The 15,214-nt window shown below is 53.3% G+C and overlaps 1 protein-coding gene across 1 annotated transcript in view; it reads left to right on the top strand.

The window, feature by feature from the left end:
* The first annotated feature begins 6 nt into the window (after window positions 1–6).
* CMIP (c-Maf inducing protein) overlaps window positions 7–15,214 on the top strand; it is a 191,481-nt gene continuing 176,273 nt past the window's right edge. Inside the window, exon 1 of the mRNA XM_004690346.2 lies at window positions 7–307. Coding sequence (XP_004690403.1) covers window positions 8–307 — 300 coding nt within the window. The 5' untranslated portion in view covers window position 7. The remainder of the gene's footprint in view (window positions 308–15,214) is intronic.

The following is a 15,214-nucleotide window of genomic DNA, read 5'->3' as shown; positions in this document are numbered from 1 at the left end:
CCGGGCCATGGATCTGACCAGCAGCTCGGGCGGCGGCGGCGACCCCCGGCAGATCGAGGAGACCAAGCCGCTGCTGGGGGGCGACGTGTCGGCCCCCGAGGGCACGAAGATGGGCGCCGTGCCCTGCCGCCGGGCCCTCCTGCTGTGCAACGGGATGAGGTACAAACTGCTGCAGGAGGGTGACATCCAGGTCTGTGTCATCCGGCACCCGCGGACCTTTCTCAGCAAGATCCTCACCTCGAAATTCCTGAGGCGCTGGGAGCCGCACCACCTAACGCTGGCCGACAACAGCCTGGCGTCCGCCACGGTGAGTCGCTCTGCGCGGCGGCGCGCCTGCACCCCCATGTCTCCCCTTCGGGCCCTGGGGCGCCCCCCCCCCCAGCAGCCCCCTGCCTTCGGCTGCACCTGGAGCCCCTGGTCTGGGGGGTGAGGGAAGCGCCAGGGGCCCCCTCCTGGCCTGGGCTCTCTGGGCCGGATTGTGGAGTCCGAGGTTCAGCCCAGGCGCTCGGCTTGGGGAGACCCTGACAAGATGTGACCCGGTCTAGGCTGAGCCTTTGGGGACCTCCTGGGCCCAGCGCTGGTGTTTCTTATGGATGGGACCTTGGGAAGACCGGGGCCCTGCCCTGAAGGCGGTGGGGGTTCCCTTTCTGAAAGCCCGCAGCCCATCTGGATCTAAGCTGGAGGGGAAAACAAAACGACCCCCCCCCACCCCAAAAAGAAGAAGAAGAAGAAAACCTAACAACCTCAAACCCAAAGAATTTCTAGAAGCCAATTCCATTCTTTGCTCTACCGTCTTTTATGCTTCTTCCTGCCCAGGCTGGCAGGCGAAACTGGGTGCTTCCCTTTCTGAAAATCTCCGTCGCACATTGGGAGGTTTGAAGAGGGGGGAGGGGCAGGGGTCCTGGACCCACTCCTCCCCACCCGGGGTGGTAGGGTCTAGGGTGGAAGCTGGCCTGCAGGGAGCTGCTCCTGCATTGTCTGTGAAGTGTTGTGTAGATCTGGGTTTGGTTGCTGGAGGTTTTATTTTGCTATTGTTGTTGTTTTTAAATATATGGCCGGGCTGAGGAGAGGAGAGAGAAATCATTCATCTGTTTCAGAAATCAGTCTGCAGGGTGGAGAGAGACACTGTGGTGTGGGGTGGGGGTGTGGGGGCTGGGAGGCGGCCACCGGCTCCCTGAACCGGATGCTTTGTGTTTGGGAACAAGGACAGTGGGCAGCACCGGCCCTTCTGGTTCCTGAGACTGGCTGTGGGGGTCTCATCTGCTTAGGCTAGGCAGCAGGTCTTTCCCCCTAAGGCACACTCCCCCCCTAGGGCGACTGTGATCCTGTTTACTAAGCACAGTGTGTGTGGGGGGTGCAGAACCCAACGCCTGCCCACACCTGTGCCAAGAAAACCCAGCCAGGAAACTGGGTGTCGCTTCCATGACATGTCATAGACGTGTAGCGTGTATAGACATTTCCCCGGCATCCATGTTCCCTTGGCCGTGTGTCACAGGCCGTGACACATGCTCGGAGGAATGGGGAGGGGGAAAAGTTAGCAAGAAGTAATCATACTCCTCGAAACCGCTTCCCCCTCCTGAGAGCACTGAGGCTCACGAGGACTTTTATTCTGAATTTGGGGTCCGACGTGCTTAGAACACCTATTTTTTCTTTCCTGTGGGCACGTTGGTGCAATCTCTGCAAAGACTGCTTCCTCAGAGAGAATCGCTGGTTGCCGGGAGGCGGCCCAGTCCTAGTTTCAGGCTCCTGCATGTCTTAAACAGGCTTTGGCCTTGGAATTTTCATTTGATGGAGGGAGAGCCTCAGAAAATTCACCAGCACTCAGTGTTTCAGACTAGGGAGGGGGCTCCTACTCCTTCAGCAGTTCTCTGTCCAGGACCTGGAGCCTTCCAGATCTAGCTTCAGCATTTTCTCCTGGCTCAAGGGTCCTTTATTTTTTTTCCCCCTGCCATCCCTGCAAATGAAGGGTAGTGGAGGGAAGAAAATGGTTGAGAGGCACTGTGACCTGCCTGAGCAGGCCAGTCTTGGCCCCTGTGCTCTCAGGGAGAAGGCAGGAGCAAGTGCTTTGCTGCTGCTGGCCAAGGTCTGGGGGGCGTCAGCTTTGGAGGCTGCGCCCCTGACTTCCCGCTGGTTGCTCAAGGAGGTATATGTGAGAGGGAGGAAAGGAAGAAGTCCATGATTGAGGCTCTGGTGTCTCAAGCAAGTCAGAGCTTCTGTTACCACCGTCACCAGCCGAGTTGGGGGGCACCTTTGTAGTTTGGGCCTGTCTGGAGAGCAGCTGTGATTTTGGGATTGGGGTCTGAGGGCCAGCCAAGATTTGCCTCAGCAGAGCCTGGCTGTGGCTTTAGGGTCCGTGGAAGGACGACTACCAGCCAGTGTCCAGTGGGCTGGCCTCATCTTCCTATCACTGTGTTGTCACCAAACCCTGAAGGCAGAGCAGGGGGTGTGCCTAAATCTCATGGGGGTGGGGGACCTCCCTGCCAGGGCCTGTGAGCATGACGGGGACTGTTGAGGACCAGTCTGGTACAGCGGTGGCCTCTAAGGCACAGGTGGGGCTGGGACTGCCATCAGGGCCTTGTCCCATCATGAGACACCTGGTTGGTGTCCAGGCCCCAGGGAAGTGAAGGAGCCCCTGAGGGCTTTCCCTGATGCCTGGGCATTATGTAATCTGTCTGCATTTTATAGGACGGCCCAAGCACGCTATTGAGAAATATCAGCTCAAATGAAACAAAGGTGAATTTGAGTGCAATTCACTACAACAAAAAGCCTTTTGCAGCTCTGTGGCTTTGCAGTGTCTCCTGTCCAGCCTTGAGTTGCTTCTATAGCCAGTATGAGGTCATAGCCTTCCATGAAATGTATATCATAATGTATGAAATCGTCTACATAGCCCAATTCAGAACCAACTGGTAATTATCTGGTTAATTGTGTGGGCTTCAGGAACAAGTCTCAGAGTGATTGATCTGGATTCAAACCAATAAACAAACCAAATACACTCTTCTGCCCAAAGCTTCCTTGGAGTCTGTCTACGCTGATCCAATTAACTGGATCGTTGTCAGATTAAGATGAGGCTTTCAGGATCACAGCTGCATCAGAACTGGAAGCATACGGGTCTCCCAGCCCCACCTGGCACCAGCTCCAGCTGGGTACACCCCCCAAGTGAACCTCCCTGGTTCCCTGCTGGAGAGATGGGTTCAGTCTGGGGCCACCGCAGGGCGACAGCCTCACCCCCTGGCCTGGCAGTAAACTTTGCCTTCTGTGGGGTCAGGTTGGAGCTTGCCCCTAGGCCTGATCTCCTGGGCCAGTTACTGATTAAATCCTCCAGAGCTAACAGTGTGCCTGACGTGGCCTGTGGCAGCACTGGCTTGATGCACTCCATGCTGGGAGACTTTGGATCCAAAAGCTCATAAACAAAGAAGGAAACACAAAGGCGACAGTGACCTGGCGGTCACATGAGGGATGATTGGGACCCCCCCAGGTGGAGGGGGGTGCACATGACCACACCTTTCCGGGGAAGGGCCTGCCTGGCCACGCTGTGGCCTGGACCTGGTGCCTCATTCCTCTTTTGCATCTAAACTTCCTGGTCCCTGTGCCTCCATGGATTTTTCTGGTCTGCCCACCTCGGTGACAGTTATAGCCGGCAGCCAGGAGTTCTGTCTGCACAGGCGGCCAGATCCTGGGAGACCAGGATCTCTTCTGCTTCTCTCGTGTCTGGGTTGAATGTGATCACCTGCTAGACACGTTTGTCCGCTGGAAGAGGGCTTTGTCTGCAGCAGGCTTTGTTTCCACTGCACCGAAGAAGTACAAATAAGCTGCTTACCTTTCACTTCACTTTATTTTTATTTTTAAAGATATGGCACATGTTCTCTCAGAATGGTGGGTCCTGTCGAAAAGCCTCTTGTTCATTGACCAAACAGGGGTCGGAACTCAGGTCTCAGTAGCCATCTTTATTTCTAAGCCATAACTGAATCTTCAGTGACTTGTTTTCTAATTTTCACCATACTGCTCCCACTGAAATGTTTCTGGGTTGCTTGTCACCAAGAGGAAGGAAGTCTCCTAATTCTGGTCGTCGTTTTCTTAGTCTGCTATTTTCTTGGGGGCAGCTGCCTCCTTCTGAATTTGGACTTTTATGTGTCCTAAGCACCTCTTGTGTGTTCAGTGCTAAACTGAGAGCCATGGACATTTTGCTCACTTTTCTCACTTGTCCATGTCTCGAAGTGCCTGTCTTTCCTGCCTTTGATTTATTGGATGTTTTTCATGGCAATTAGCAGGCACAAGGAATTTCTTTGCTTTCAATGCTATTTGCCATAAGATTTTGGAGTTTATCAAGTTTGTTTCCCTACTAACTTGTCTGATTGGTGAGGGGGAGGGACAGAGGCAGTAGAGAAAAAAAAATGTAAATTCTCTGCAATTAGCAGACGCCGTCTGTCTTCCCCAATCTGTAATAATATGTGTGTATCAAGGGGATTTGGTAGCGAGGTACGTTTTGAGGCTCTTTCATGCGGTGCGATTGAGATGCCCTTCCTGGTTCAGGTGAACCTGCGCCTAGCCAGGTAGAAGCTGTTTCCCTGTGGTGCTGCTAAGCTGGTGTAGAGGCTAGCGAGTGCCCACAGGTGACTTTTGCACGGAGTTGCACTCTGCTCAGTGCCCGCCCCAGTGCCCGCTGACTCACCTGGCGGGGGAAAGGGCATGTCTGGGGCACTGTCTCTGGGAGCTTTAGGGGGAGCCTGGCGGCAGCATTGTGCTAAAAACTTAAGCTGTCTCGAAATGCCTTGCTGCCAGCCTTGGGTCAGCAGGGTGGCCATAGCTCAGGCCAGCCAGCATAGCCCGTACGAATGGTACCCCAGTGGTGTTTTGGCAGAGTGGACTTCTGAGTTGGTCGAGTGGTGCTTTTGATTAAGGATTAAGTGAGACTCAGCAGGGCATCCTAATGTTCTGGGGCAGCCCCTACCTTGGGGCAGAATGAACTCCAGGTGGCCAATCTGTGCAGTGGGTCTGGATTCCGACTGTGCCTCTTGCGGCACCATGCTTGCACACTGCTGTGCTCACAGGGGCCTCACTTTCTCTCTCTGCAGGGCGGGCTAATCCTACCTCATTGCTAGAATTGCTCTAAGGTCTGGAGGTAATTCAGACTGGCACCAAGTAGGATGACTACTAGCCCAGAGGAGAAAGGGCGTGACAAGGGTCAGACACCCAAACATGCGCTCCTAGTTGTCCTGGGAGAGCTTCCTAGAATTCTCATAACTCGAAGGGATTACTGCTATTTAAAAATGGACGGTCTCGGGAGAAAAGTCTCCTGGATGCGCAGCGCATCTGGGAAAGAGGGGTATTTAGCGAATCTGGAATGTATGAAGGCAGTGGAATTGTTGAAAGCATTTAAGAGGAATTCCTCAGGGGGCACAGTCTAGTTTCTTTAAAAAGCCCACAAAACTCTTTTTTTTCTTTTTTAATTGAAGCAGTCATGAGCACATCACATAAGTTCAGATATGTATCCAGGCATGTGAGAAAAAAATGAAGTGTCTTTCTTATTCTGTGCCCTGCAGCCATAGTTCTCAGAGGCAGGCCTGGTTACCATTTCTTGTACATCCTGGCCAACCACTCATGCACAGAGTTCTCCACCATTGTTGTTTGTTGTTAAACTTTGGAGATCATTCTAGATCTGTGCACCTGCAGGGGTCTTGATCTTTTTCATCACCATGTAGTATTCCATCATGGAGGGGTACTGGGGGCAGACCATAGCTTACTGCTACATATTTGATTAGTTGTAATCTTTAGTTGGTTCAAACAAGACACCTTCCATTTTCATGAAGTGGGATTGTTTCTGTTTTGATCATTGGAATATTTCACCCACTTTTTTGACACATGTTAAAATATCTAGTGCTTTGTAAGGAGGAGTTGACCCTCCCTCAGAGTAGGGAAGGGCAGTGATGTCTGGGCTCCTTGCTGCCTGGGGGCAAACTCTGTCAGAAACTGAGCACAGGTGAACAGGGGGTCTGACTAGTCATGCTGATCTCTGCCTGGAGAACAAGGGTCCCCATAGCCAAGGGTGGCTGTTTCCTGCTCCAGCTGAGAACAGCGGTTTTTTTTTTTTTTTGTCTCCAGACTTCCTGCTTCCCCAGGATGGAAGCCAGGCTGCCCGCCCAGTGGTACAAAAAGGGAGGAAGTGAGAGTGCCTCTTCCCCGGCTCCTGGCTCTGGTAACAGCCAACCAGAGCATTCAACAGGACACCCAGGGAGGCTGTATGCATTTGAAAGGAACTTTGCTCACACCAGCAGAGTGTAAACCAAAGGGTGCTGAGGCGTGTGCATGTGTGAAGGGGTGTGTGAGTGTGAGTGTATTGAGGATTGCAGAGAAAACATTTCTGGGACTGAGATTGGCCCCTGTTTTCAGTGGCCATTTTTTCACACCCACCAAGTACAAAGCATCTGTAGCAGCATCTGGGCTACAAGTAGGTGGATAGAGGAGGATAGACAGACCCAGAGAGTGGTGTAGTGAGAAGGACATGGACTTGAAATCAGACAGGGGAGCTTGAATTCTGCCCTTGCAGCCTCCTAGCTAGTGGGTGACCTTGGGCAGGTCCTTATCTGTAAAATTCTCATTATGGGGACTTCCGTTAGCACTGCTGTCAGGGGTAAGTACGGGAGGCGTGGAGGTTTCATTCACGCATTTGCTCACCAGATAAATATTATTGTTTTAAGCCTTTTGAAGAAAATAAGTCCCTGCCTTCCTGAAGCCTCCATGGATGGAGTGGATAACAGACAATCCAAGTGAATGGTGGTGAAAGAGGCCCTAGAGAAGACAGAGCAGCCAAGTGGTTGGAGCTGGTGGGACTTGAGGACGAGGAGGCTTGCTCTCTGCGTAAGGTGGTCAGGGAAGGAGGTGATGGATAGTTTTTCCAGGCAGAGAGTTGGCAAGTGCAAAGGCCCTGAGGCTGGGTAGTGAAGTAGCTGGCGTGAAGTTAGTGTTCTACAGTGGTCATTTTCCTCCAGGAGCTTTAGCATTAAAGTAAAAAGCACCGATGGCAGCCCCTTGCTCCATAGAGGTTCTGATCTCGCCCTTATGATGTGTGTGTGTGTTAACCTGGCCTCCTCCCAATAAATACTGAAAAATAACTTTGTAGCAGTGCTTTAAGAGACTCTTAGGTTGCAAAGCCTGGCAAAATCTAACAATCTTTGTCTTACTAGGATCCTGGGATCTTGAAGGCAGGAATCATTGAAATTTATTCTGGCTTTTGCTGGTGAGGAAGTGGCCAGTGGAAATATGTTGCCTAAAGACCCTTTCAAATGATTCAGCAGCAGGGCTGGATTTCACACCCAGTGTTGGGGCTCCTGCCTCCCAGCACCTCTCTGAGCCTTCCAGAATCTTCTAGAACCTTCTATTGCCATTGGTCTTCTGCTTACAAGCTGCTATCACAAAATGATATGATTAAGAAAGCACATAAACAGATCAGGCTGAGTAAACTCACTTTGGAGGGAGGCAGGAGAGCTGGAGTCTCCATTCCCTAGGTGGGTGGTCAGACAGGGAGATGGCTGCTTCCCTGGGCTGGGTGGATTGTGTCCAGCCCTGGAGGGGGCCTGAGGGGGGGGGCAGATAACATTGGAATTTGTGGTAGTTTCCTGGATGTCATGGGCCAGCTGTAAGCTTCTTAGAGGCCCAGGAAAGCAGCAAATATTTGGAGGAACCCAGGCCCAGCCTCCCTGCCTCTGTTTTGGTTCGTGTCTTGCCCAGCTGAGGGTGAGTGCCAGCAAGTGCTAGTGAGGCCCCCTGTTGTCAGGGGTAGGGCATTCTTCAGGTAGGCTGCCTTTGGGGGGAGACCAGCTCTAGAATCTGGGTGGCTTCCTGCCCATGTCACTCTCTGGTGGGGGTTTCTGCCCTACTGGAACACATGTGTTCCCATCCACACCCCTTTGGGTCTCATGGGGTGGCGGGATGGGAAAGCAGGTAGGCCCAGCCAGAGTCATTTGTAGGTCTGTCGAGATTTTCAAGTACTGGGAGGGCTAGCTGGCGGGGGGACAGGGTTAGCTGGGTCCAGGAGGAAGGAGGCCTTGCTGGGGATGACTCTCCCATCCGGGGATCACTGGGAAAGGTTTCTACATAGAGCTGTGTCCCCAGATAGGAGACTCCAAGGACACAGTCTTTTCTAGCTCCTGGTCTGGGGGTTGGTGGCAGGTGGGCAGGTTAACCATCTTCTCCTGGGTGGGGGATAAAAGAAGATAAGCAAGCCTGTTAAGAGGGACAGTGCAGTGCACTCCCAATGACAGTGACATTTCTTGTCCCCTACTGTGGGTCAGGCTGGGTGTCTGTTCTATAGAAGCTGCAGCTGGGACACATACAGAGAGTCAGGAGGCTTTGCCAGAGTTGACAGGCAAAGCCAAGTCTGACCCCAGGCTTTGAGGTGTATGTCTGTAAATATGTGTGCATCTGTGGGGTTCACAGGAAATGATGTCAGCCTCTATAGAAATAGCTCGGTTGATACTTAGTGGGCTTATGAATTTAGTGTTGGTCAGCGTCTGGCAGACAGTCCTTTGTGAAATTGTCAAGTGAGTACAGTTCTGGTGCTGGGAATTAGAGGCCAAGTATTTATAAAGCGTAAGAGCCAGGTCCTGTGTTTGTAAATTGAGTAGCAGGTACTATGTATTGAAGGAAATTTCCCGGGTACTTTGCCTGCAAAGGGAGTGCTCCCAGGTCCTCTGCATTCTAGTGTGTGCTCCTGGGTACAGCACTAAGGAAGGAGCACCCTTAGGTGCTGTGCTGATAAATGGAGCACCCCCAGGTGCTGTGCTTCCTTCCAGGTAAGCACTTCCAGGTATTGCACTTGCAAAGTGCAATTTTTCAGACATAATTTTCACTCCCAAAAGACTCCCAGGTAAAATGTGTACACATTCCATACCCCATAGGGTGAAGCACATAACCTCAGGGAGGTTGATGCTTTGCCCTGTTGTTTGGAAAGGGAGGAAATGCTGCCATGTGGGTAGGTGCTTCAGGAAGGGCTTTGTGGGAGACACAGGTGGACAGTGGTGGGAAGTTGGACTGAGTCTGGCAGAGGTGGGAAGGGGTGAGATGGGCAGAGCACAGGGAGAGAGGCCAGAGGTGCTGGGCATGCTTTCAGTGGTCCCTGCCTTTTTCCCCAAGGGGCAGGCACTATAAGAGAGGTAGGGGGTTAAGAGAGGAACAGGTTTGCTTCCTGGAAGGGTGGTGGTGTGGGGGTAGGAGCACATTGGAGGAGGGGTGAGTAGAGGGGTGGCCTGATAACCACTGAGGGACTGGGGACTGGCCACCAGAGGTGACTGGCCTGGGTTACCCCTGCATGGATGCTTCAGGCGTGCAGAGGTCTGAGTCACCAGGGCCACGGTCAGTCACAGTGATGACAGCTGCAGTAGCCACTCCCAAGAGTCCTTTTGCCTGGTGCTGTGCTGGGTGTTGATATTGGTGAACCTGACCACTGAGTGACATGCGGCCAGGCACCCTCCCCATTGCATCGGTGGGCACACTGAGGCAGTGCCTCTGAGCAGACATCCTTTGGCTGAATGCATTGCATGCATGCTTGCAATGAGGGAGGGAGGGAGGAAGGAAGGGGGGAAGGAAGGAAGGGAGGGAGGAAGAAGGTTGCTGCAGGCGTCTAGTTGGGAGATTGCTCCTGCTGAAAGGGCTGAGGAAGAGCCACATCTAGCCTTCTTTATCTACTTCCCTGTAGCCTGGCCTGTCTCTGGCCTCTGCGCAATGGGTGTGTCACCATACTCCATCCCCTCCCAGGCTGAAGGAGATCGCATCTGAGGCGTGCCTAACGCTGTGCCTGGCACGTGACGCACATAGCAAACTTCAGTGTGGACACAGGCTCTAGGGTTCCTGGGTGAGGCTCTGCCTCTGAGGCCCAAAGTGCCTGCTGGGCTTCCACCAGAGGCCTATGGTACTTGCCGAATCTTGGGCCTGAAACCTCCACTTTAAGCTTTGGCTCACAAGGCTCCCCTTCTGGAACCTTCCTTCCTTGATGTTTAGTTGAAAAGCTGGCTCAGTATGGGGCTCTCAGGATGGTGGCACCAACAGGCCACAGCCTAGGGCAGGCGTGAAGCTGGCTCTGTGTCTGCAGTGGGGTCGAGGCTGGGGCATGGGACATGGGGGTAGGGCTGCCCTCGGAAAGGGGAACAATGGCTCGTTGACGTCTGTCTGTTGCTCTGGCTGGTTCGTGTTTCATGACCCGGTGACCGAGGCTTGCTTTTGGGGGTGGGAAAATGAAAGAGCATGAATCATCCCAGTGGCTAATGGGCCCCGGGATCCAAGCAGGGCCAGCCGATGGGGCCGGGTGGGTCAGGACTGGTGGGATGATGGCAGGTAGCTGTCACTTCTTCAGCCAACTTGAATCTTGGCAAGTATTTGCACATACCTGCCCTTGAGGCTCCAGTTTACAGATGGGAAACTGAGGCCCTGAGTTATATAGCTTGAACCTAGGTGCCCTGGCTTTGGATGCCCAGTGTGGGGAGGTCTGCTTGCTGGGGTTCCCGCTCGGGAGCCGGGGCAGCAAGGCAGCCACAGCAGCTGGCCCTCACTCAGTGCTTATCTGAGCTCTCTGAGCAGATGAGCTCGTTTAATCCTCACATTGCCCCTGTGAGGTCATTGGTGTGGTCATTGTCCCCTTTTTACCGAGGCGCGTCCAGAACCCTAGAGAGATGAGGTCACTCACCCAGGCGGTAAGGGTGGAACAGGATTTGAACCCAGGCTCCAGAGTACACCTGCATGCAGCATGTGAGCAAGGCTCGAAGCAGAGGTCAGGGGAGGCCAGAGGCCTGGGCTGCCTGGCGCGGAGAGTAGGAGGGTGTGGACAGTGCAGAGCATTTCCCCTGGGCGGATCGGCCTCTTCCTGCAGCCCGGGCCCAGAAAAGCCATAGGGGAGGTTTGCTTCTCCCAGTCCCATGTTGGTCTTGGGAGAGTGAATTCAGCCTCTGGGTGCTTTCACCCTTGATCTGTGCAGGCCTGGCCCATGGAGCCGTCCTGGGGTCTTGGAGCGGCAGGTGTGAAGACCAGAGTCCACAGCCAGCACCCACTTTGCCTGCCTCAGGCTCCACAGGGAGCTTTGGCACAGCACCCCTGACCGCGGCCTTGCCCGGAGCCCCATTGGCTTGAGGGCTGGCACTCCGGGCCCTCAGCATGGTACTCTTCTGCTGGGTGGCTGGTGTCTCAGCCCTACCGCCTACTCACCTCCATACTTGGAACATAAAATGGAATAATCTCATACGGATGATCTTCTGAAGTCAAGGAAGAAAACTGTCCGCCTAGCCCGCAGAAATCACTGTGCACACCTCCTTTCCCCAGGTGAGTCCCTGGGACACACTAGGGATTGTTGGCACAGAGGGTAGGGCTGGGTTTCTTTTGCACTTGCCAAGCCTGTTTCCATACACGACGTCCAGGTTTCCAGCCAAGGGGCCCAGATCACCGTCTGGTGGCTGCCCTCCTTTGCACCGAGAGGGCGGTGGGCTTTCTTCCTGGCTTCCATGAGCTTAAGCTGCTCAGCCAGTAGCCAAATGTTCCTCATGTTGCCCTGTGTCCCCTGGGCCAGGGGACACATTGACAACCTCTGTGGCGGGTCATTTTATTGTCTCATCTGCCCCGGGGAGCCCTCCACAAAGCAGGCACTGTTGGCCAGGCTGGCGGGGAGCAGAGCTGGGAACTCGGGCGCTCCTATCTGAGTCCCCCTGCTGCTTCATAACCTATGGCAGCAATGTGGGGGCTGCAGACCCCTGTGCCTGGTGTGGTGTGGGACTTCCAGGAGGAAATCCCAGCTGGCCCAGGACATGAGCGGGCTGGAGCTGTCCACACCTTTGATCCCCCTGGCTGGCCCCCTGCTCTCCCTGCCTTGGCAGATGACTCAGGACTTCAGAGGTCTGGGTTGTTGAAAGGAGAATTGCATCATGCCAATAAAACAAAGAAAAATTAGCACTAGAAAGTTTTGGTGTAAGGAAAATGATTTTGAAACACGATATTCCAGTCCTATTTGGATTAAATCATTGCGGGGAATGGATGGGGTACAGAATGTGGAGGGGTAAAGCCACCTGATTACTCCACTCTTCTGAAAAGAACCTTGTCCCAGGACTCCAGCTGTACCAAGGCCGTGCGTGGGGTCCCTCTGATTTTTAGCGCTAACTGAACAAAAGCACCAAAACCACCAGCTGGTGTGGCACATGGGGTTCTTTGCCAGTGTTGCAAAGTGGGGAGGTTGGGGGAGTTTGCTCTTATAGTGTCCCAGGCAGTCAGCAGGGTGCTCTCTGGGCTGAAACTCCCTTTGCAGGGCCATGACATGGAGAACCACGTTCTGGCCAGATCTTATCCCCAACCTGATAACTGCTCACCTGCTCCCTGCTCCACCTTGAATGTCTAGCTGGCAGAGTCCCCTCATCCAGGAACCCCCATTCAGCCTGCTGTCTTCACACCTGTCTGGGAGAGCCTCGGGGTGGCCCGCAACGTGGTGTGCAGTGAGGCCGTGGGCACCTGGGCCTGGCTTGGACTCAACTCACACCACAGCCCTGCCGCCACATCCCTGATTCGGTAAGACAGCAGCCTGCAGTTAGGAGGATTAAGATATTATTGGTGGTTTTCACCTTAGCTTTCAGCAGCAGTGCTTGGGAAATAAGATTTTGATCTTGGAAAATATGATTTAAAAACAGAATTGGAAGTCACTTTTATTTTCTCAATGATATTGCCCCTGACACACGCACAGGCCTGAATGGGAGCTCCTGACTCAGCGTGCCACCTGGGAGGCCCACTCACAGCAGCCCTCCCGCGGGGCTGTGAGGTTTCGCTCACAGCCCCCTTCGCCGGTAGCCTCTCTGCCTTTCAGCTCCACTTCGGTTTGCTTCACCGAATCACCCCCTTTAGACAGAGCCTCTGAAGCTCCTCTTTAGGGACAACGCTCTCTGGTCCAGCCTTGCTCGCAACCCTGGAAGTGGGAACCGAATGGCTGAGGGCGGCGTTTCTGCTGGGCCTGGGGTTGGAGTGCCCATAGCTGAACTCTGAGCCCATGCGGTGGCTTTGTGGAGCCTGAGTCTGGTGATTTGGCCACATCCTAGGGTCCCCTTCCCATAGTGAGGACTGTGGAACTTCCTAAGGGGGTGGGGAAGCTGGTCCAGGATACATCCTCCTTCACCCTCCAGACTCCTCGTCCATTCTTTTCTCTAATTTGCCCTGGACGCTCCACGCTCCATTCTTGTTCACCCTTCTCCACCCGGGATGTGGCTGAGTGGGTTCCATCAGGCTTCTGAGGCCCCCTACTTCTGGGCGGGTTTGGCCAACCGTGATCCTAGAGGGAGTAGATACCCTTGGCTCCTTTCTTGAGGCCATGGGGGGAGTAGATACCAGTGGCTCCTTTATTGAGGCCTTGGGTGGCCAGTGACCTGGCCTTAGCCCCTGACATGTTCATTCCCAGCCCTCCAGGTTCCGTAACGGCTCCTTCTCCTTGAATCTCGGGGTAGCAATGCTTGGGATGGAAATGTGTCCTCACCGACCCGGCCCCTGGCATGTCACTCTCTGTTCCTCAGGGAGCCCTGTCCCAGGAAACCCCTCTGTCCATTTGCTCTTGGTGAAACCACCGCTCTACTCTCCCTGTACTCTGCCCACGCCTTGGTGTGTTGTCCTTTTGTTACAATTTCTTCGAATTGGTTCTCCCTGGCCCTGTTTGATACACCAGGAGCTTATGGAGGATGGAGTTCCTCAGAGCCTCCTCCTTTTTGGAGCTCATAGTAACCAAATGGGCCAAGATGCTAACTAACATGGGGAAAAGAAATTAACCTCCCACACTTCTGATAACTTGTTCCCTTCAAAGACAAATGGTGACAATGATGATGAAGACGACGGTGATGGTGACAGCATGGCCCCTTGTGAAGAACTGTGTTGCCTGGCTGTGTTGATTTGTTGTGACAGTCCTGTGGGGATTTTCTAGGATGAATAAGCTGAGTCTGGGTGAGGGCAGCCATTTGCTTGAGGCTCAGGTTGGTCAAGAGGCTGGGCCAGCGTTGGAACCCTGGTGGGGTTCCTGTGAGATTCCGAGATCTCATTGATGAGATGCTTTAGAACTCATCCCAAGCCAGATGAAGGCCAGACTTCAGCTACTTCTGACTTGGACGGGGTGTCTTACTTTGTGTTCAGGCATTGCACCCGTGTTTCCTGTCCTCTCCCACATGGCTGTGTGCATACAGCAGGCAGGACTGGCTGGGCTGCCAGGAGGCTGGGTGATCGGGCTTTCACTTAGCGGGATTCTGCAATGGCTGGTGCTGGGAAATGTTAGCCAGCATTTTCCTTTTCCATTCTTCTGATCCACCCTCCCCCTGCCCCTTCTTTTAGATTTTTATAATTATAATCAGAAGCAGCCAGACTTGGAAGAGAACTGCAGGTCATCTAGTTCTGGGATGGTGAATACATGACACACATGCCACCACTCACTGCTGGGCCCCTGGTAGACATTACTAATCAATCCTGGTATACTCAGTCCTCCCTAGGGAGTCTGCAGGCAGTCACTACTAATCAATCGTTCTTGTTTCCTGCTGTGCAGATGAGGAACCCGAGGCCCAGAGAAGTTAAATGACTCTCAAATGAGGCTAGGGCCAGGGAAGGATTATTGAGGAACCTCTACAGAGGACTCTGCTGAGAGAGAGCTTGGGTTAAGAGTCTGATGTCTAAACACATAGTGGCATGGGGCAAAAGACCTGGGCTTCTTTACTTAAGTGGTGTGTGGATCTGGTTTTAAATCTCAGTTCTGCTTCTCATTGCTTATTACTTTGAGCAAATCATGTGACTTTTTTGAGTGTGGCTTTTGAAACTGGAAATTATAATCCTTACTTCCTAGGGTTGTGAGGAAAAGATGACACTATGTGTTTATTCACCATGTAGCAGGTGTGGATTGAGGGCCTCTGTGGAGCTGGGCACAGCTCTGGGCACTGCATGTGGTGGATCAGGCTGCCACCAGAGCGCTCAGCTGCCCACTTGAGGACCAGAGCTGTTTCATGCAGTGGTGGTTCTCTTCCCTCTCCTTCTCAGAGGACTGTGAAATTTGTACCAGTTTATGCTTCCATACCTGCTTTGGGATGCGATTTGCCTATTCTTTTCATTCCTGGTCTCTTTTCTAGCCTTGCATGGGGTGGCTGGCCAGCGAGTTTCTTTTTTTTTTTTTCAAAGATTTATTTATTTGTACATACAGAACTGGGGTACAGGCCAGAGGCTCAGGGGCGGTGAG

The sequence above is a fragment of the Condylura cristata genome, unplaced genomic scaffold (genome assembly GCF_000260355.1).
Source record: "Condylura cristata isolate star-nosed mole 26May11 unplaced genomic scaffold, ConCri1.0 scaffold00028, whole genome shotgun sequence".
Taxonomy (NCBI): Eukaryota; Metazoa; Chordata; class Mammalia; order Eulipotyphla; family Talpidae; genus Condylura; species Condylura cristata.
Note: the sequence above shows the minus strand (reverse complement) of the source record. Positions and strands in the feature narration are given on the sequence as shown.